The 20,591-nt window shown below is 39.8% G+C and overlaps 1 protein-coding gene across 1 annotated transcript in view; it reads right to left on the bottom strand.

Annotated features, from left to right (window-relative positions):
• Positions 1-756: 756 nt before the first annotated feature.
• The window catches only part of Efhb (EF-hand domain family member B), a 78,618-nt gene continuing 58,783 nt past the window's right edge, over positions 757-20,591 (bottom strand). Inside the window, exons 10-14 of the mRNA XM_042055749.1 lie at positions 16,737-16,891; positions 10,389-10,596; positions 7,007-7,219; positions 6,319-6,500; positions 757-930 (exon numbers count right to left, since the gene is read on the bottom strand). Of these exons, the coding sequence (XP_041911683.1) occupies positions 757-930; positions 6,319-6,500; positions 7,007-7,219; positions 10,389-10,596; positions 16,737-16,891 (932 nt within the window). The remainder of the gene's footprint in view (positions 931-6,318; positions 6,501-7,006; positions 7,220-10,388; positions 10,597-16,736; positions 16,892-20,591) is intronic.

The raw sequence follows: 20,591 nt of genomic DNA, 5'->3' as shown, positions 1-20,591 counted from the left end.
TGTGTATCAAGAGCCATGGTCTGTCTGAGTGAAGGAATGGGTGAGTAGAGTCTGCTGCTGGTACCCTTCTAAAGCCTGTGTCTGTCGTGGGGCAGCCATGTCCTCTTCGGAGCATCAAGGACAGTGTGTTCTTTGTTCATAAGAAGGTATTAAGAGCCAGATGTGAGAAAAACTAAGGCAGGGCCGGAGGTCTTAAGCTTGGGCCAAACTTGGCTACATTAATGAGACCCTGTCTCAAAATTTAAAAAAGAACTAAAAAGATATTAACCTAGTGGCCATTAAGCAATCAATTGTTAGGTCTTGAGACTTTGTTTCTTACATCCTGTTCTTTCAATAACCTCCTTTTCTTGGGTTCTGTGGAGTCCTAAGACACCCTAAGAAGGTGACTTTTCATAACAGAGCACAATAACAAAGCACTAGTAACAAAATTATATGAACTTGGCATCACAGATGAACCAAATTTCAGATGTGCTAAAATGGTGGGATTATTAGGCCTGCTAAACATTAACTTTCAACATCATTCTAAGCTGTGAACATGGCGAGGCTTAACATTCTCACAACACTTGTCAAGTTCTTAGATGCTTTAGAATTCACAAGAAGATGAAGTCCACAAGATCTAATTTATCAGTGCTATAGACAGGCACATGAGATACACCAGACTGACTGCCATGTTCCAACATAACAGCAAAGCCAGAACACTTTAGATGAAAACAGATTTAATGACACTTTTTCTTAAATGTGTGAATTTCCAAAATATCACATGACCGTTTTACACTTGACTAGGCCTGCATGCTGCAGCTCATCTAGAACATTTCTGATGGTCTCAACACAAACTTCTCCTCTGTGGTGTTTTTTTGATGCGAGGTTCCATACATTTTCAAATTCTTCATCAGAAAGCTTGACTCCAATGTTAGTTAATATATTTGAAATCTAGAAACAACAAATTTAAAGCCAGATCAAGACATATTTTTTAATTTTGTATTTTAAACAATTAAGAAAAATAAAATTATATTTAAAATAATTTATAACATTTAATACAATGGACACTCCCCCAAAGTATGTGTGTTCACATATGCCTATGTGCCTATATGTATCAAAATTCTAGGACTTTTCAGGCATGGGAGGTAGGGCATTTCTGTAGCCCTGAGCCAGTGATGGTGGCTCAGCCCGTGATGGATGGTGCATGCTGCCAGGACTGATGGCCTAGGTTTGATTCCTTCATCCCACATCGTAGAAGGAAAGAACCAATTCCCACACGTTGTCCTCTGGCATCTACATATACTCAGGCATACATGAAACACACACACAAAATATAAATAGATGATAAATAGATGTATATTTTAAATTTAACCCACCAAATAAAAATTAACTAAACTTAAATGAATAAAAGCAGCTGGGCATGATAGTTTGCATCTCTCATCACAGTACTTGGGAGACAAAGGCAGGAAGATGCTCTAGAGTTGAAGCCCTACTGGTTTACACAGTGAGACCCTTTGGGAGATGGAAAAGAATTATACTATACACCCAAAAAGAAATAAAAAGAAAAGCTTAGCAACCTGTTACAACCAAACTGAATATAATTTATCAAGATTCCTAAGTTTGAGGATCTATATAAAAGCTATAATTCCGAAAAGTCAAATATGGTAGTCATGGATTGGGGCTAGGACTAGGGTTAGGGCTGGGACTGTGATGGAGGACTCTCATTGGTTAATAAAGAAACTGCCTTGGCTTTTTGATAGGGCAGGATTTAGATAGGTGGAGTAGACAGAACAGAATGCTGGGAAGATGGGAAGTTAGTTAATCGCCATGCCTTTCCTCTCTGGGTCAGATGCGATGGAGCCAGCCGCCAGGTCAGACATGCTGAATCTTTCCTGGTAAGACACCACTCGTGGTGTTACACAGATTATTAAATATGGACAGGCAGTGTTTAAAAGAATACAGTTTGTGTGTTGTTATTTCGGGGCATAAGCTAGCCGGGCGGCTGGGATCAGGGTGGCAGGAACACAGTCCATGGCTCCTCACTACAGAATGGTGCCCACGTGGATAACTGAATCCACAGAAAGGTTGAGAAAGCTTGGGAGAGAATAGAGTAAAGCATGTAGTCTTGGTAGCAGCAATTTCTCGGGTCTGCTCTGCTTGCTAGAGGCAAGAAAGCGCTCTCATCTAAGAGAGGCTTCCTGACTCAGCTTTAGCTGCAAAACCCTGCAGCTCTTTTAAGAGGTCCTGCCACAAAACACTTAAACGGTGTTGATGAAAAGCTAAATGCATGCTTTTCGGTTTTCAGCCATAGCAGGAACAAAACTGCGCTGTTTTAAAATGCTGGCTTTCTTGGCCATCCTGCCAGGTCAAACTCTGACTCTTTCAGACAGGCAGTCCGAATGAGTGTGGTCTGTGAGCAGAATGCTGCAGCTTGCTTGCTGGCAGGGACCTTGAAACACTGTAGAGTTGTGGCAATGAACATGACTCTGGCCGGTGTCTCAGCCACAAGGCTGGAATCGCAGAAAGCTAAGGAATGGGCTGGATCTAGCTGTCAGAGCCATGGCTTTAGTCCTACCGATATTGTTTGGTAAATTAAAGACTCATGTGGTCACAAAAAGAGAGATATATAGTAAAAGAAAGATTCAAAGTCGAAGAAAATGTCTAAATGGTTTGCAATCTGTTAAAAATATATGCAGGCTAAAGGTTAAAGTTCTTAGGGTGAAAAAGGAAGAAAGAAAGTAGTTGGGTATGGTGATACACACCTTTGATCCCAACACTTGGGAGACAGAGGTAGATTGACCTCTGTGACTTCAAGGTGTGGTAGCACACGCCTTTAATCCCAATGCCTTGGAGGCAGAGACAGATGGATTTCTGAGAGTTCAAGGACAGCCTGGTCTACAGATTTATTCCAGGACAAAGATATACAGAGAACCTGTTTCAAAAAGTAAAAGTAAAAATAAACAAAATAGAGGTTAAAATAAAGCCACACAAAGATGGAAAATACATAGAAAATCTTGATATTGTATGTTATTATGCTCTCTTTGAATTGTTTGAATGCTGAGGAAAGAGCAACAGCTATTAAAAGATATTTGTTTATAAATGCTGCTGAACTAATCCAACATAGATATTTTGAAAATACCTTGACTTCAGAATTTCGATATAAGGATATGATACTTTGGAAAGGAGATTCTTCTTTTGTTTTTACAGAAAATAAGACCCTGTGGATTGCTTCTATCTCAATATGGTATGATAGACCACACCCTCCTGAAAGGTTGCTATGAACACCTTCAGAAAATTACTTTACCCAACTGATGACTGAGATGAACCTGGCACACAGGTTACACCATGAAAGATCTGATTAACAGTGCTTCCATTCAACAGGAAGCAGTTTGGAGAGAAATAACTACATCCATATTCCCAAATATTGTTTATAAATGTTCTTTTACATTTAAGGGGGGATATGCTATAGATATGAATAATTTGCATTGGTATGGATTTTAAGGTCAATTTTGTTATATGTATATGTATTTCTGATCTTGATTAAGGTATTGTGATTGTGTAGTTCATTTTAAAATGTAATGTATAATTAGGAAATATAGGTTGTTAATGGATAATCTCAATAATAGTCAAGCTTGTAGTCATGTTAGATTTTCTAGATATATAGAGATATATTTCGGTTAGATAGACATTCCTAATATCTTTCAAAGACTACAGAATATGTTATTTAAATGTTTTAATAACTTAGGGCTTTTCATGACAATGAGACATGTCTGCTCCTGGCAGCACCAATCTACTTCAAGAGGAAGATGGGCATCAAAGAGGCTCCTTATGGAGTTTGATAGCCATTTGGGCAAGAAACTGCTCTTGCCTGGACTGATGCATAAACTGGACACAAAGAACCCGCAGAGAGAGGACAGCTGAACTTGCCTAAAGATGAGATGGTCTTTCGGGGTTCCTGATTCATGAAAATGTCTGTGAGACATCCGTCATGATGGAAAGCCTAGTGGGGCAGAACCAACAGCCAAAGCAGCTGCTCTGGTTGTAGTCATGCTTGCTTCGCATTTTTAAACAGTAATCAAAAACTGATTACAGATATGCAATAAAGACAGATTCAGACAAAAAAAAAAACCTCTAAACAGTAATAAGTCACATAAAGATAAAAAGATGGAAAATACACAGAGACTGGATTATGTACACTTTTGTGTTTTCTTTGAAGGCTAATATGGTTTAAACAAGGAAGACTTCCCTGAGATGTCTCCAATAAGAGTGATAACCCAGGTTATCCAATATCTAAAACAACATTAAGGCAAATGGCTGGAATGATGCAGCCTCACGGACTACTGCTTAATTTAACCATAATTCTAAATTTTCTATGGATCCCCATAAGATTACAAATGCACCCAATCAACAGGAAGTAGTATAAAAATTATGTACAAATTCTGAAATTATTGTTTATAGATGTTTGTTTTCATTTAAAGGGAATTTGTTAGAAATAGTTAATGGTTACAGTCAATCTCTTTCTAAAGAAAAAAGGGATATATGATATAGAAATGAGGTAAAAAAAAAGGGGGGTAGATTATTAAATCTACTTTAATACAATAACAAATGTTAATCTAAAACTACATTGGTATGGATTTTGGTTTATTGATACAAATTTAAGGTCAATTTTTATACTATATATATATATATATTTCTACTTTTGTTTAAGATATTATGTTTATGCAGTTCATTTAAAATGCAATGTATAATTAAAAATACAGATTAATAGTCATCTATAACAGTCACATGTTAATTAAGTTTTCTAGATATGCAGAGAGATATTTCAGATGGATATGTAATCTTCAAACACTGAAACCTATAGAATATGGCATTTAAAATGTTTTAATAATTTAGAATTTGTTGGACATGAGATATCTGCTCCTGGCAGTGCTAATTACTTCAAGAGAAAGATGGGCATTGAAGAAGCTCTGTATGAAGTTTGCTTTCAGTGTGGCAAGGCTGGCCATTTGGGCAAGAAACTTCTCTTTCCTGGATTAATTACAATATGCTGTATAAACTTTTATTTTTTTATTGTTTTTTTATTGATTCTGAAAATACCAGGCGTACTGAGATGAGATGAGCACTGTTGGGCTGTATGTAAGCTGACATACAGGACCCACAGTAAAATGACCACTAAACTTGCCAAAACAAAATGGGACAGTCCTTCAGGGTTCCTGCTTCACAAAAGAAACTGCCAGACATTCTGCAGGACAAAGAGGAAAGTGATTGACAAACTGCCAATATAATCAGGACAGTCCTTAAAATTTCCTGCTTCACTGAAAAGTCTGCCAGTTGCCATGGGCCCAATGTTACAAGGAACTTTGAGTGACTGTCCAGGCAGTTGGACGTCTCTGTCATTTTTACAGTTTTGGAAGTTGCTTGCAGTGCACTTTCTATTTATTCAGGTAATATTATATCCTTTTAGGGTCTTTGATGGAGTTGAAGAGTAGATAACTATATTTGTAGTTTTCCTTAGTTATAATAAAAGATAAATCAGATATGAAACTCACAAAGATAGAGTAGATGCTATATTATTTTCTTTAATTTTGCCAAATAGACTAAATATTATAACTGTAATTCTTGCTTGATACCTGTTTTGTTATATCTAATTTTACAGTGTTAAAGGTAAAACCTTCCTTTTTGATTAGACAGAAAGGGGGAGATTATGTGGGGTGTCTCTCTGTATACTGTGAATATGTTTACTACCATTGGTTAGTAAAGAAGCTTCTTTGGCCTAATGCAGGGCAGTATATAGCTATGTGGGAAATCCAAGCAGAGACAGAAGGAGAAAGAAAGCCAAGTGAGGAGACATCAGCCAGATGTTGAGGAAACAAGACATGTTGAAAATAAGGTAACACCATGGCCATGTTGCAATACATAGATTAAGAGAAATGGGTGAATTTAACTTGTAAGATATAGCTAATAGAAACCTAAGCCTTTGGCCAAACAGTTTGCAATTAATATTAAGCCTCTGAGTGGTTATTTGGGAACTGGAGGGCAGGAGAGAAATGTTCAGTTACAAAACTCAGTCTCAAAACAAAATAAATAAAATACTAGCCAAGAATGTTGGTTCATTCCTATAAATGCAATACTTTGGGAAGCTGAGACAGGAAAACCACCAAGAGTTATAGACCAGTATGGGCTACAAAGTAAGTTCCAGGCCAGAGTAGGGGTAAGAATTGAAATGCCATCTCAAATAAAAACAAAAGAACAAAACTGAACACAATAATAATAGTAGTCACTGCTAAGTCAAAACTTCTGTCTTTGTATATTTGCATAGAATTGGGGTGATTTCTGTACCTCTTCCTTTGATCTGGCCTTGAAGAAGTCCCTCTCAAACACGCCTTTCTGGGAGAAGATGGAGGGATGCAGCAGGGAGTAAGCATTGCCGTCCTCACCATAGTTATTTCTGTCACTGATTCGACGAATCCGAGGAGCAGGAATGTCAGATCGAACGGTCGGAACGCCATATATGGGATAACCTAGGTCATCAGTGAGGGCGAAAAAGACACCCTGAAATTCAGTTATTTAACAGTAGCCACCAGTTACACTTGACCACTCAGCACTTGCAATGTAAATGGTCAAACTACAATGGCTTATATGTAAAGTTCAAAGACTATGCAAAATCAGAGTGTGGCCAAGCACAGCAGGACACACCTTGGTTCCAAGGACATGGGAAGCTGAGGCAGGAGGGATAATGCTGGAGCCCAGAAGACCAAGCACAAGTTAGGAAAGCATTCAACATGCTCATCCATCAGTCTCAATTTTTTTAATATAGTTTTTTTTTTAACTTGGGCCATCATGAACAGATCTGTAAGACATATCTGTGAGACCCCTGAGTACACAGTTAAACATAAGTCCCAAGGCCATGAGAAATGTATAATCTACTGCGCAGAGAGAGGCTAGAAACAGTGCAAAGACACACTATGAACATTGCACTTCCAGGTGTACTAATTACTTAACTTGACAGAAAAGGTGACATGCTTACATATAGAAGGAACAGCTCCAACAGTTGCACTGATCTCAGAAGAAGTTGTCTTGTAGTGTTTTGAAACTTTGTCACTTGGTCTCAGGAGTACCCGGAGAGTCTCTTCAGAACTTCCTGGTTCCTTTGGGACAATATCTTCAGGCCGTATCAGAAGGGTTGGTTCAGCCTCTCCCATGCTGGTCTCAGTAATGTTTTCACAGTCTGGTTTAGTACCTTGACCTTGAAGCAAAACCAGAGCCAGAGGACAAGAAGGCACAGGAAGATGTCACTTCTTGGTGCTTGCTGTTCTGTAACAAGCTGGATTATTTGGACCTGCAAGGTCACTCAGTGGGTAAAGGCATTTGCCACCTGCCACCAGACCTGGCAGCCTAAGCTGGAGCCCAGGGACCCACATTGTGGAAGGAAAGAACGGGCTCCCTCGAGTTGTTCTCTGGCCTTTATGTGTGCACTGCAACATGTGCAGCCACATATGTAGTACACATGAGTAATAATAATAATAATAATAATAATAATAATAACAATAATAAATGTAGTGATTTTTAAAGATTAATTTACTTTGTAACCTCCTCCTAACAATTGAACTGAGCACCTGTGAAGCTGTTGCCACTGCCAATGCTCCAGTGTGGAACAGCAAGTTCAGGTCAATGTCAGGTGTGATCCCAATATGACCTAGTGTCACTTTCTGCTATTCCATGGACTTTATTCCAAAACAAAAGTCTTTCCAGTTGGAGAACCAGAAACATAGGATCTTTTACGGTTTTTAATTCCTATACCAGAGTAAACACAGAGTCTCATAGAAGCAGACGAGAGCACCAGCTCTCTCTTCACTAGAGCTTGGCCTCCTGTTTAGCTTGAACTATGCAGCTTCCCCCAAGACTGAGTACTAAAGGGGGAACTGAGACATTCACACATGAGCCAGGGAGATGGCTTAGTGGGTAAAGGTATTTGCCAATAAGCTTGACAATCGATCTCTGAGTAAGCCTGAGTTCAATCTCTGGGCCCCACATGTAAAGAGACAACTGTTCCATTCTGTCCTCTGACCTGTGGCACACATGTTTTCTGCCTGATATGTATGTATATCAGGTGTGGGACTGGTGCTGCTAGAGATCAGATCAGGACATCAGCTCCCCTGGAACTGGAGTTCCTAATGGTTGTGAGTCAGCATGCGGGTGCTAGGATTAGAACCTACACCACCAAGTCATCTCTCCACCCCCCAGTATAAAAAGTTAAAACATAGTCCCACATATTCTTGGACTGGGAGGGCAGAGCATGCCTTATCCAGAGAAGGGATAAGAACATACTGTGAGCTAGGGTGTGTCAGGTGTTTAGTTAGTTATCTCTAAATAACTTCCTACAAGTTAGTGTACAAAACAAAACCCAGTACTGTGAATGACAAGGCGGGAGCACGTGCAGTTAGTGTGCATCAGGCACTGGGCCCGATCCAACTGCCAAAATGTGAAAACAGTGAAGTAGAACTGAGCCTGCTGACTGACTGACTTGTCACTTCAGAAAGCGAAGATCTCGCTATTCCACAGACACCACTGGAGGGCACTGTGGTGCTTCCACGGCCACAGAAGACAGCTCCTGAAATCCACGCAAGGGTTACAAATGAGCTCTAAGGGATAGTTCTAGTGGATCTAACGTTTCAGAAGGCATGCCTTGAAATTTCCCGAGACTCTACCCCCCATCCCTGTCCCCCCTCCCCCAACACACACACACACACACAAACACACCTCTAAAAGCAGAAAACTACATCGTTTGGCCAGCCTGGTCTACATACAGTATGAGTTCCAGGACAGGCTCCAAAGATACACAGAGAAACTCTGTCTCAAAAAAAAAAAAAAAAAAAAAAAAAAGTAGAAGAGGAAGAGGAAGGGGAGGGAAGGGAAGGGGAGGACCTGAGTTCACTTCCCAGCAACCATGTGGTGGCTCACAACCATCTGTAATAAAATCTGGCACCCTCTTCTAATAAATAAATAAATAAATCTTAAAAACCAAAAAGGCAAATCTCATTGCTGCCCTTCCCCTCAGCCACACATTTACATTTTCCTGAGTGTTCTCACATTCTTTTCTTTCCTTCCATATACATCCCCTACATGAGCAAACACATGTGCACACTGTCTTAGTTCCCTTCATGTTGCTATGAAAAACTGGAGGAAGTCAGAGCATGAATTGAAGCAGGAACAGAACCAGAAACTATGGAGGAACATTGTTTACTGGTTTCTCTTGCTCATGCTCAGCTACCTTTTTTTTTAAGGTTTACTTATTATTTTTATCTAAGTGATTCTGAGTGAGTCTCCATGAGTTTATGTGTACCACATTCATACAGGTGCCTGTGGAGGCCAGAGGGCAGTGAGTCCCCTGGAACTTAAGTTACATGCAGCTGAGAGTCACCTGATGTGGATGCTGGAACTGAACCTCAATTGGCTGGGAACTGGCCTCTTGCAAGCACTAAATACTCCTAACCACTGAGCCATCTCTCCAGTGTGGAGGACCAAAAATGTGAGCCTATTTCCACCTTGTCTGATGGTCAGAGTTTGGAGGTTGCTCAAAATAGTTGACAAGCATAGCTGCACATCCCAACTCAGGATGTGATTACTTGGTTCTCTTGACATTAAGATGGCTCATACAGGTAGATCCATTTCATCCTGAGAGATGGTCAGGATATGCAAACATATTTCTGCTCCTTCCTTTGTATTATGAGGTTACCTGGGGAGTGAGTGCCTTCAGGATACTTGGTCTAGTGTGACTTCACTGCCTAAACAACAGAATGCTAATGATTTGGTGCCTCGAAGTGTTAAAGCAATTAATTATTCAAGTTGTCCTTCATATTATGTTAAAGAAGTCTTTTGTTGCCTTCTTCCCTTTTGTATTGGGGTATAAAAGTATATGGAAAATTAAACACAGATGGATTTCAGTATTCACTGGAATGCCCTCCTGGTACTTTCTAGGGTTTCTGTTTTTATTATTTTCACGTGGCTTCATATTCTTTACTAATATTTCTAAATCCTTCTGCCCCTACCCTGGTAAGATGTATTTTTGTCAAGGCCAGTCCCCAACATTTAGCCCCTCAGATAGCTTTCTAATACAGCCCAGACACACCTACCTAGGGAGGGTACTACCTACAGAGACTGAGTCCTCCCTCAGTGGACTGAGTTCTTCTTCACAGACTGGGCCCTCTTACATGAATCATCAATTAAGACAATCTCTCACAGATTCTGATCTGTGGGCAGTCCCCCAGTTAAGACTCCCTCAAATGATGCTAAGCTATGTCCAACTGACTGATGAAGCTAACTAGGACACATAATATTAACGTTGAGATCCTAAAAACTACAAAAATATAAAACTCTACTTAAGAATTCAGCAAGTTTTCAAACCATACCTTTAATAATGACCCTCTTCTCATACTCTGTGAGAGGTACTTTGTCTTTCCAGTTAAGGAAGTTGGCAAATTCCAGATAGCTAATCAGGCCATCCTGATCCACATCACAGTAATCAAACAGCTGGTCCAGGAGCACCTTGTCTAGATGCAGGTTTGCCTGATCACAAGCTTCATGCAGTTCTTCTCTGTCAATCATCCCATCTCCTTTCTGTCAACCAGTAAGCAAAGGAGGGTAATATGAGTGTGGTCTCTGATTTAAAAAAAAAATGGCTCTGGCGCACACACACATAGCAAATTCCAACCTCCACTAAGAAGAATAAAATATTATGTATGTAAAGCAAGAGTTATCCTCATGGACTCAACCTGATAGACACACTTTGCAGTTTGTGATCCTAGTAAAAGCAGAATATAATTCAGAACCCTTTTGTAATGGTCCTGATGATTGATTCCAGGCCCTTGCACACACTTAACACATATGAGCTATGCTCACAATTCCACTTATTTTAATCACCTTTTTATTTTATTTTCTTCCTCTTATTTACTTATTTATTTTAGTATTTTATTGTTGTTTTGAGGCAAGGTCTCATGTAGTCTAGACCAGCTTCACGGTCAACTATGTAGCTGAGAATGGCCATGAATTCTGGTCCTCGTACCTCTGCCTCCCAAGTGCTGGAATGACAGGCTTGCTCTCACACACCCTGCTTAATCATATCCTTTAAACCAAACTGTGTGCCCTGGAATGTAGCTGTCATAATCATAAAACACACTTGGTATTTCACTTGAGCAATGTTTTTGCATGCCTGACAGCTCATTACAATTTTTCATGCTGACAGAGTTAACACCTTCTATTTTCTCACCAGGGCCATAAATTGTCCTCTTCTTCATTGCTTACCAACAAGGAAAATAGAGATGATATTACAAAGCAAAGAGTAAGGAGGCCTAGTTTTGTTTGATATTACTCCCGCTAACAAAGGAGAGAAGCTACCTCAAGTCTACCCTCATTGTAACATTGTTAAGATTCATTCTTCCAGAGAGGGAAAACGCTTAGTCTCCTTACATGTAATAGTTAAAGGCATAAATGACTACACTAAGTGTTACTGGAGGGAAATTGATGACAGAGTAAAGAGAAATTTGACTGGTTCCCTTGGGAGAAGAGGGGGCAGAGTAGATAGTTCTTGTTAAGGAAGAAAGTCCACAGCTAGGACATCTTAACCACTCAGTCCCTCATATATTCCTCAAGCCAACCTTAGAAGCACTTAGAGATGATGCTAAGGAGCTAAGAATTTCATTTTGTGCTCCACCTCTGTGGGAGGTGGCTTTGGGCGGTGAATTCTGGGTGCTATAGGTGGGAATATAGCTCAAGAGTAGAGTATTTGCCCCAACTGTGTGAGGCCCTAACTTCTATACCCAGCACTGAAAAAAATTAAATTAAAGAGGAAAAAGAATATATGAATGTGTTAGCCCATTAGAGAGATTTAGGGAAAGAATTTGCAAGAGAAACTACATACGAATGAATCATTGAGCATTACTGGGGCTGTAGCTGCTCAAAGTTGAATTCAGTGCCGTTGAAGATAAATCCCTGCAGAAATGGCCCAGTAAGACAGACCAAGTGAATTCTAAATAAATCACTGTGGCCCTGTAGAAGTTCTCTATGCCTCCTGTTGTTAACACATATTACCTTGACAATGGAGTTATAAATGGCCTAGATTAATGTAAACTCCTTTATAAATATCTCTATGGTAGACCCAAGCCAACCCAACCATAAACCTGCTATCCTGTCAGGAAAGCAATGTAGTAGCTACTAATGGAATCAAAGAGTTCACAGAGCTAAAATAGATGTTATTAATATTGACAGCTTTGCTGCCTAATACAAGGCTTGTATCCACTGAAAGCACAGGCATTTTATTTTCAATAAACTCCTGTTACTCAAAGCTCAAGAAAATGGTGGGGCTACAGGAAGCATAAAAATTTGCTTTATGATGTATAGGGACAATGATAGACATTCTTAGTTCCGCCAAACTCTTAGCTGTCCTTCTAGTCCAGTGCTGTGTACTGTGCATGTTTAACAGCTGGCTCTCAGGTAGGTGGAGAATAAAGAAATCCTGATTCCTTTTTTAGGGTGAGAGTTGTTCAGGTCTTGGTTTTTTGAGACAGAGCCTCACCCAGGCTTGTGTCTATCATCAATCTTCCTGGCCCTGGCTCCCAAATGTTGGGACTTAGACATGTACTACCACACTCCTCAGAAAGCCCTGAGTTGTAACAGTTGCTACACTCCATGGTACGATTCTTTTCTTTCATTGGAACTATTTTGTAGCTGCCAATATGATACCCTTTGGCTTACAAACTTGATGGTATGCTCTCTCAAGCCTGATTATGCTCAAGTGGCATAATGCCGTCACTCAAATTTATGGTTACATTTTCAGGTTCTAAGTAACTTAATGTCTACAAATATCCAGAACAATGCCTAATGGGACAATATGCACTCAATGAATGATACTTATAAGCAAGAATATTCATTTAGAAGACCAAAGTTTGTTTGCTGTCTTGATTATTTTTCTATGAAACTGAATCAGGGCATTCAATAGTTTTGGATTCCACTGCATTAGATCCACATTGTCCTGGCTTCTCAGTAAAACATTCCTTAAGGATGCCAAACACTACACTGTACAGATTAAAAGTTGATGGTTTAAAAGATGCATCATCATTAAACAATGCTCAGGGATGTGATGTCATCTTAAGGAGCCTGCCTCGTGTCTGACTTAGATAACCAGCAGCTATTAAGATCGTATTTCTTGTAACTGCATTCAAAATGAACTTTTAAAAAGCAAAGGCAGATGTCTTAGTTAGGGTTTCTACTGCTGTGATGAAACATCATGACAAAAAAAAACCACGGGGTGGAGAGGCTTACACATCCATATTGCTGTTCATCTTGAAAGGAAGTCAGGATAGAAATTCAAACATGGGGGCTGGAGAGATGGCTCAGAGGTTAAGAGCATTGCCTACTCTTCCTAAAGGTCCTGAGTTCAATTCCCAGCAACCACATGGTGGCTCACAACCATCTGTAATGAGATCTGGTGCCCTCTTCTGGCCTGCAGACATACACACAGACAAAATATTGTATACATAATAAATAAATATTTAAAAAAACCTAAAAAAATTAAAAATGACTTAAAAAAAAGAAATTCAAACATGGCAGGATCGTAGAGACAGGAGCTGATACAGAGGCCACAGAGACACTGCTTACTGGCTTACTCCCATGGTTTCCTCAGCCTGTTTTACAGAAGCCTGGACCAGCAGCCTAGGGATGGCACCACCTACAACAGGCTGGGTCACTCCCACATCAATTACTAATTAAGAATTTTCCTATATCTGCTAGAAGCGTTTTCTCAATTGAAGCTCCTTCCTTTCAGATAACTCTAGTTTGTGTCAAGTTGCCATTAAGACTAGCCAGCACAGCAGATTCTGTTATTCGTATTTGTGAGCTGTTTAAAACTGACTGAAGGGAGCTAGAGTCTAGTTCTGTGACCAAGCACTTGTCTAGGAAGTATGATGCCTGAGTTTCATCCCAACAGTACACACACACACACACACACACACACACACACACACACACACACACAAATTACAACAGATTTGAGTCAGGTATCATAGTGCATGCCTGTAATCTCAACTTGGAAGTGGAAACAGGAGGCTCAGAATCCAAGGGCAGCCTTGCTGCAGGTAACCTTATCTAGACAAGTTTGTACGGGTGTGGGGGTGCTCTGTCAGTCTATCTATATCTCTTTCTCTGTCTGTCTGTCTGTCTCTATGTGTATATGAATAAAATTTTAAATCTGATTACTTTAACTGACATATTTTATATTGAAAATTATCTTGAAATTGAGGATACCCAGTAGTCATTAAAAACCAGACAAAGTATATTTTCTCTTTCTTAATTTAATCTGTAATTTTGTGTATGTGTCCATATGAGGGAATGTGCACATTGTGCAGGTGCCCAGTGAGTCAAGAGGAGAGGGCATCAGATTCCCTGGAGGTAAAAGTAATTGTGAACCAATTGCAAATACTGGGAATGAACTCAGGTCCTCTACAAGAACTAAGAGCCATCTCCACAACCACACATACATTTTATTTACTTTTCATTCTTTTCTTTTTCTTTTCCTTTTTTTGTTTGTTGTTTGTTTGTTTCTTCTATTGTGACAGGGTCCTAGCTGTCCTGGAACTTGCTATGTAGATCAGCCTGACCTCAAACTCACCTGAAATATGCCTATGCCTGGCTACCCAATGATGAGATTAAAGGAAGGTACTACCTTGACTCACTTATACTTTCTTAAAACACATTTTTGAGGGCAAAGCAGTGACTTGTAGACATCTGTTGTCACCTATGTGGTTATCATAACTTCTTTACAGAGGGTGGGAGACAAAGACAAAACAGGGTTTTGCTAGACAGCCCTATTAACCGGCCTCAAAAAACTTGATTCTCTTGCATCAACCATGAAATACTAACCAGTCCAACATTTGATGCCTCGAAGTAGTACAATTTTAAGTGAATATGTTTTGTTTTCTGTTTATATTTTATTTTACTGATAATGAGAAGTATTACTCATTAGTGCACAATTATGTAATTCCCGGGCCTAAAACCAAAGTAGTTGTTCTTAAATAAATTAGCCAATGGGAATGGATATTTTTAATTAATTTTTAAAATGAAAAAAGCACACACAAACACTGTGATCAGCATAGAAAAGGAGACAGGAATATTTTTTCTCTTTTTTAAATTATTCTACACACACACACACACACACACAGAGTGTAATTTAAAATTTAACGAGATACTTTTACTTAGGAAATTACATAGTACATAAACCCATTAAGGATCAGAAGGAAGAGAAGCTAATGCAGAGCTAAGACTTTAAGGGTTGTTTTTTTTTGGTTTTTCGAGACAGGGTTTCTCTGTAGCTTTTTTTTAGAGCCTGTCCTGGAACTAGCTCTTGTAGACCAGGCTGGCCTCGAACTCACAGAGATCCGCCTGCCTCTGCCTCCCGAGTGCTGGGATTAAGGGCGTGCGCCACCACCACCCAGCTGACTTTAAGGTTTTGTAAAGACTTTTAAGATTTGTTTTGTATTTCACTCGGCCTTATTCATATCTCAGTTAGATCACTATGCAGTGACATGATTTATATTCATGTTGCCCTGGATTCCTTATAATTATTTATTGCAAACTTGTGGCTGTCTCTATTAACTTTCTTTTATATGAATAATGTACACAGATTTCTTAAAATTTTTATTTAATTTTTAATAAAAACTAAATTCATAATTAAAAATGGTTGTTATGCTCTATACCAACACACATCATATGTATTGATATCACACTCATTCAAAAATGGTTTGTAGGATCAGCAAAAAAGCTCAGTGGGTAGGGGCACTCATGCCAGACCTGATGACCTGAGTTTAATCCCCGTATCCCACAAGAATCTTTTTAAATCCTCTTAAAATGGTTTCTAAACTGCCTAGAAAACCAGATACAATGAGGCACAAAAGGGAGTAGAGGAAAATCAAAGCAAAGTAGGGATGAAACATAAATTCAAATGCCCACAAAGTCGACTCTGAAATTATTCAATGGGCTGTGAGCTTCCTGAAAAGCAGGGCAAAATTTTTAAAAAGGAACTGGAGGTGCAAGTCAGGGAATGCCACATGCTTAGCATGTGTAAAGTCCCGGGTCAACCCCCAGCACCCAAAACTAAACAACAAATTACATTTACAGTAATTTATTTTTTTTTAATCTTGGCATGGAGGTGCAGCCCAATTGATATGGTGCTTGATTAGCACACTCAAAGCCAGTTGCTAAATCCCCAGTACCACATAAACCAGATGTGGTTTATGTAAAGTCTTTGATCCTTACATCTTGTGCTACAACACAAGAACTACAAGAGACCCTGTCTCAAAACAAAACAAAAAAAAAATCAAATGATCTTGCACCCGTTGGCTGGATATCAGTCCCAAGTCGATGGCATTCTATGATTCAGTTAGATATAGATTGACGTTTCTGTGTATAGACACCAAAACTTAAGTATAAGACTGTCCAGTGTCCCCTGCAGATCCACTGAGCTACACTTTCCCTTGTTCTCAGAACACTGAGATTTACCCAGTTCTGCTTATGTGGAGGACAAAAGTAGCCATTGACCATGCTTCAAACCACACAGTCATAAATGTGTTTCAACTAAACTGCACTCACAAGAACAAGTAATGAGCTGGCTATGACCTACAGGTCATAGTTTACTAACCCCCTATCTGCACCAGTCTGCTGGAATTTACCTATGCATCATAACCCCCTTGTTCTGCAGGACTACTGGCCTTGTCATAGTGCCTGAAAGCCGACAGCAAAGTGTTAAAGTGCTGGTAATTAAATTTCTTCAAGTGATGACGAGCAGCGGCAATCACGGCTCGCTGGCGGTCTTTGCCACGAAGATATTCACCAGGGCGTCTGTAATGGATGAGATCACCAGCTCCTATTGAAGAAAGAAGTTGTCTTACATGTGAATCTAAAATATGCCCCTAGTGTTTACAGAGAAAGAAACAGAGGCAGAGATAGATAAAAGCAGAGAGACCTAGAAACCTCTAGGAATGAAAAACACAAAAACCAATCATATCTAATGCTGGCACTTCCCACCACTACTTCAGTTTTGTAGACAAGGTCTCATGTAGCTCAGGCTGGCCTCACTAAACTCATGGCAATCCTTTCAGTCTCCTAAGAACTGGAATTCCAGGTGTACAGAGCACACTCGCTCTGATACTATTATGCAGAATACTTCTGTGTATAAAAAATAGACATAAAAGTTAATGTTTCTGTTTGGTCTTTTTCAATAAGGATGTAGTGCATGCACAGCTGTATGCAGGAGTGCACATTCAAGAAAGTGCAGGCAAGAGGCCAGAGAAGAACTTCAGGTATCTTCCTCTATCATTTCCCAGTAACTGCCTTAAGCCAAGGTCTCTCAGTGGGCAGGCAGCTCACATTTTCAGGACAGATGTCAGTAAGTTCCAAGGACTTACTTATCTCTGACCCACAATGCTGAAGTTACAAATGTAGAGAACCATTCCTGGCTTTGTACATGGGTGCTAGGGATTCAAACACAGATCCTCAGACTATTACAGCAAGCATTCTTCTGAGTCATCTCCGTACCCGCAAGTCTCTGATCATGAAAACATCTACTAGGCATTGTGGATTGTGCCTGCAATTCCAGCACGAAGGAAGCTGAAGAAGTTCACTAGTTTACTAAGTGAAGAAGATCACTAGTTCAAAGCCAGACTAGGCAACACACTGAATTTCAAGTGAGCCTTAGTTACATAGTAAGACCCTGTCTCAGAATACAAAAAAAAGAAGCAAAATCAACCAAATCCAATATGCTTATAAACACTAGCGTATTTCTTCCCTTTTGAAGTATGCCTCTTATTTTCTGTTTACAGTGTTGAGGACTCCACCATGGGCCACATCATGCTGGGCAAGTACTCTACCTCTAAGCTCTAGCTCCAGGTCTTTCTGTTCTTATTTATAAAACAAAGACTGCCTTAGCCAAAAGTGGAGCACACACCTACCTTGTCTTGGCTAATGTTTTGTCAACTCAACACAAGCTAGAATTATCTGAAAAGAGGCAAGCCTTTGGGGCACTTCTTGACTAGTGATGGACGTGGGAAGGCCCATTCCACTGGAGATTGTGCCATCGCTGGGCAGGAGGTCCTGTGCTATATAAGAAAGCAGGCTGAGCAAGCCCTGGGGAACAAGTCAGTAAGAAGTGCTCCTCGGTGGGCTCTGCTTCAGTTTCTGTTTTCAGAGTTCCTGATGTGGTTTTCCTGGGTGGAGTATAAAATGTAAGCTGAAATAAACACTTTCTTTCCCAAGTTGCTTTTTCGGTCAGGGTGTTTATCATAATAGAAAACAAACTAACATATACCTGAGGCCAGCCGGGGCTATTCAGTGAAACTAAACCAAAACAAAAGCTGGGCATGTTGTCACGGTTATGTAATCCATGTAGAAGGCTGTGATCGGAGAATCAGGAGTTCAAGGCTCTTATATAGAAAGCTCGAGCTCAAACATGAAGAACTTAAAAAAAAATTTTAAAGACAAACTAGAAGAAAGACCTCCTAACAAATGTCTTCTGCCACCTACAGATTGGTTAATGATTTACTGGCTGGCTGGCTGACTGAATGGCTGGCTGGCTGGCTGGCTGGCTGGCTGGCTGGCTGGCTGAGAGTGATTCTAAATTATGCAGCTGTGTAAAAACAGAGGGCTTATGATCTCTCTCTCTCTCATTTTTTGAGGCAAGATCTCTCTTGGCTAAGGATCTAGATGGAGGTAAGCATTTGTTCACATTGCGAAAAGCTCGGGTTCAATCCCATACTGAAAATAACAATCAAAAAAATTTTAGGCATGTTCTCTTGCTCTATTACTCTAAGATATCCTCAAACTTCAAGCAACTATACAGTCTTAGTCTCTCAAATGCTGGGATTACAGAATGAGTCACCAACCCTGACGAGGGTACATTACAATTTAAATGTGTTTCAAGATGGGTCCCATGGATAAACAAATGTGTTGCTGTGCACAGTGTAATCCCAGGATTGGCAGAAATAGATAAGACATATAGCAAGTTGTACTGCCTCAAAAACAAATATCGCAAAACAGTTTCTTATTCTGTAAATTTATAGTGTGGCCTAAAATATACATTTCTCCTCTTTATTTTTAATATTTTTTGTATATGAATATTTTGCCTGCATGTGTGTCTGTGTCCTACATGTGTGCCTAGTGTTCACAGAAGCCAGAAGAGAGCATTGCATCTCCTGGAAGTGAAGTGAGCTACCATGTGAGTGCTGGGAATTGAACCCCAGTCCTCTAGAAGATCAAGTGTTCTTAACCATTGAGCAATCTCTGCAGCCTTTATTTCTTTATTTAATATGTATAGCACAATTAATAAAAATCCAGAGACAGATATTGGGGTTCAACATGAAGGTCAGAAGAGCAAAACATCTGGGCACTGGCTCTTACCTCTACCTCAGCCTGAAATGGTGATCCTGCCTCCAGGAATCTCAGAATGAGACTGTGTCTGTGAGCTGTCCCTCCCATTTTGTATTCCTTTCTAGCGCTGGGATTAAAGGTGTGCACCACTACCACCCAGTTTCTATGGCAACTAGTGTGGCTACTGGGATTAAAGGTGTGTGTCACCACTGCCTGTTCTGTAAGGCTGAACAATGAGGCTGTTTTACTTTCTGATCTTTAGAAAAGCTTTACTTATTAAAATACAAATGAAATACCATTACTTTTCCCCTTTTTGTCTAAAATAAAAAGGAGACTATAACTAATACAAAAAAAACTATATGCAATAAGTACAATGACTATATTCAATATATATAGGCAATAAACACTTCAACAATGTTTAGTCCATTTGCATTTGACAAATTCAGAGAAAATATGCCATTTCTATTCTATCTTGGTGAATCCAAAATCTTGTACCTAATTTACTTTCTATCATAATTTGCTTTCTGCCTCAGGTAAACAAGGAAAACTATAACTGTAACTATCTATTCTTCAACTCCCTCAGAGACTCAATAAGGAAATAATATGTAGCAGCATCTTATTTGTATTGTAATAAATAAAGCTTGCCTGAAGATCAGAGAGTAAAACAGCCACACTGGTCAGCCTTGCAGACCATACAGTGGTAACACACATCTTTAATCCCAGTAGCCACACTAGTTGCCATGAAAACTGGGTGATGCATGCCTTTAAACCCAGTGGTGCACACTTTTAATCCCATAACTAAAGAGGACTATAAAACAGAAGGAGACAGCTCTCAGACATAGTCTCATTCTAAGATTCCTAGAGGCAGGATCACCATTTCAGACTGAGGTAGAGGGAAGAGTCAGTGGCCAGCTGTTTTGCTTTCCTGACCTTTGGGTTAAACCCCAATATCTGTCTCTGGGTTTCTATCAATCATGCTACAAATATATACTAACTGAACAAGAGAGATGGCTGAGTGATTAAGAGCATGCAATGCTCTTCCAGAGGACCTGAGTTCACATCCCATCACCCACATCAGATGACTCACAACCATTTGTAACTCTAAGTCCAAAGGATTCAGCTCCTCTGATTTACAGGGTACCTGCACACACATGTACATATACTTATTTACTTGTGTATAGGGTACATGGGGGACATGTGCA

The sequence above is a fragment of the Arvicola amphibius genome, chromosome 9, assembly GCF_903992535.2.
Source record: "Arvicola amphibius chromosome 9, mArvAmp1.2, whole genome shotgun sequence".
Lineage (NCBI taxonomy): Eukaryota > Metazoa > Chordata > Mammalia > Rodentia > Cricetidae > Arvicola > Arvicola amphibius.
This window is presented reverse-complemented; position numbering and strand designations above follow the sequence as displayed.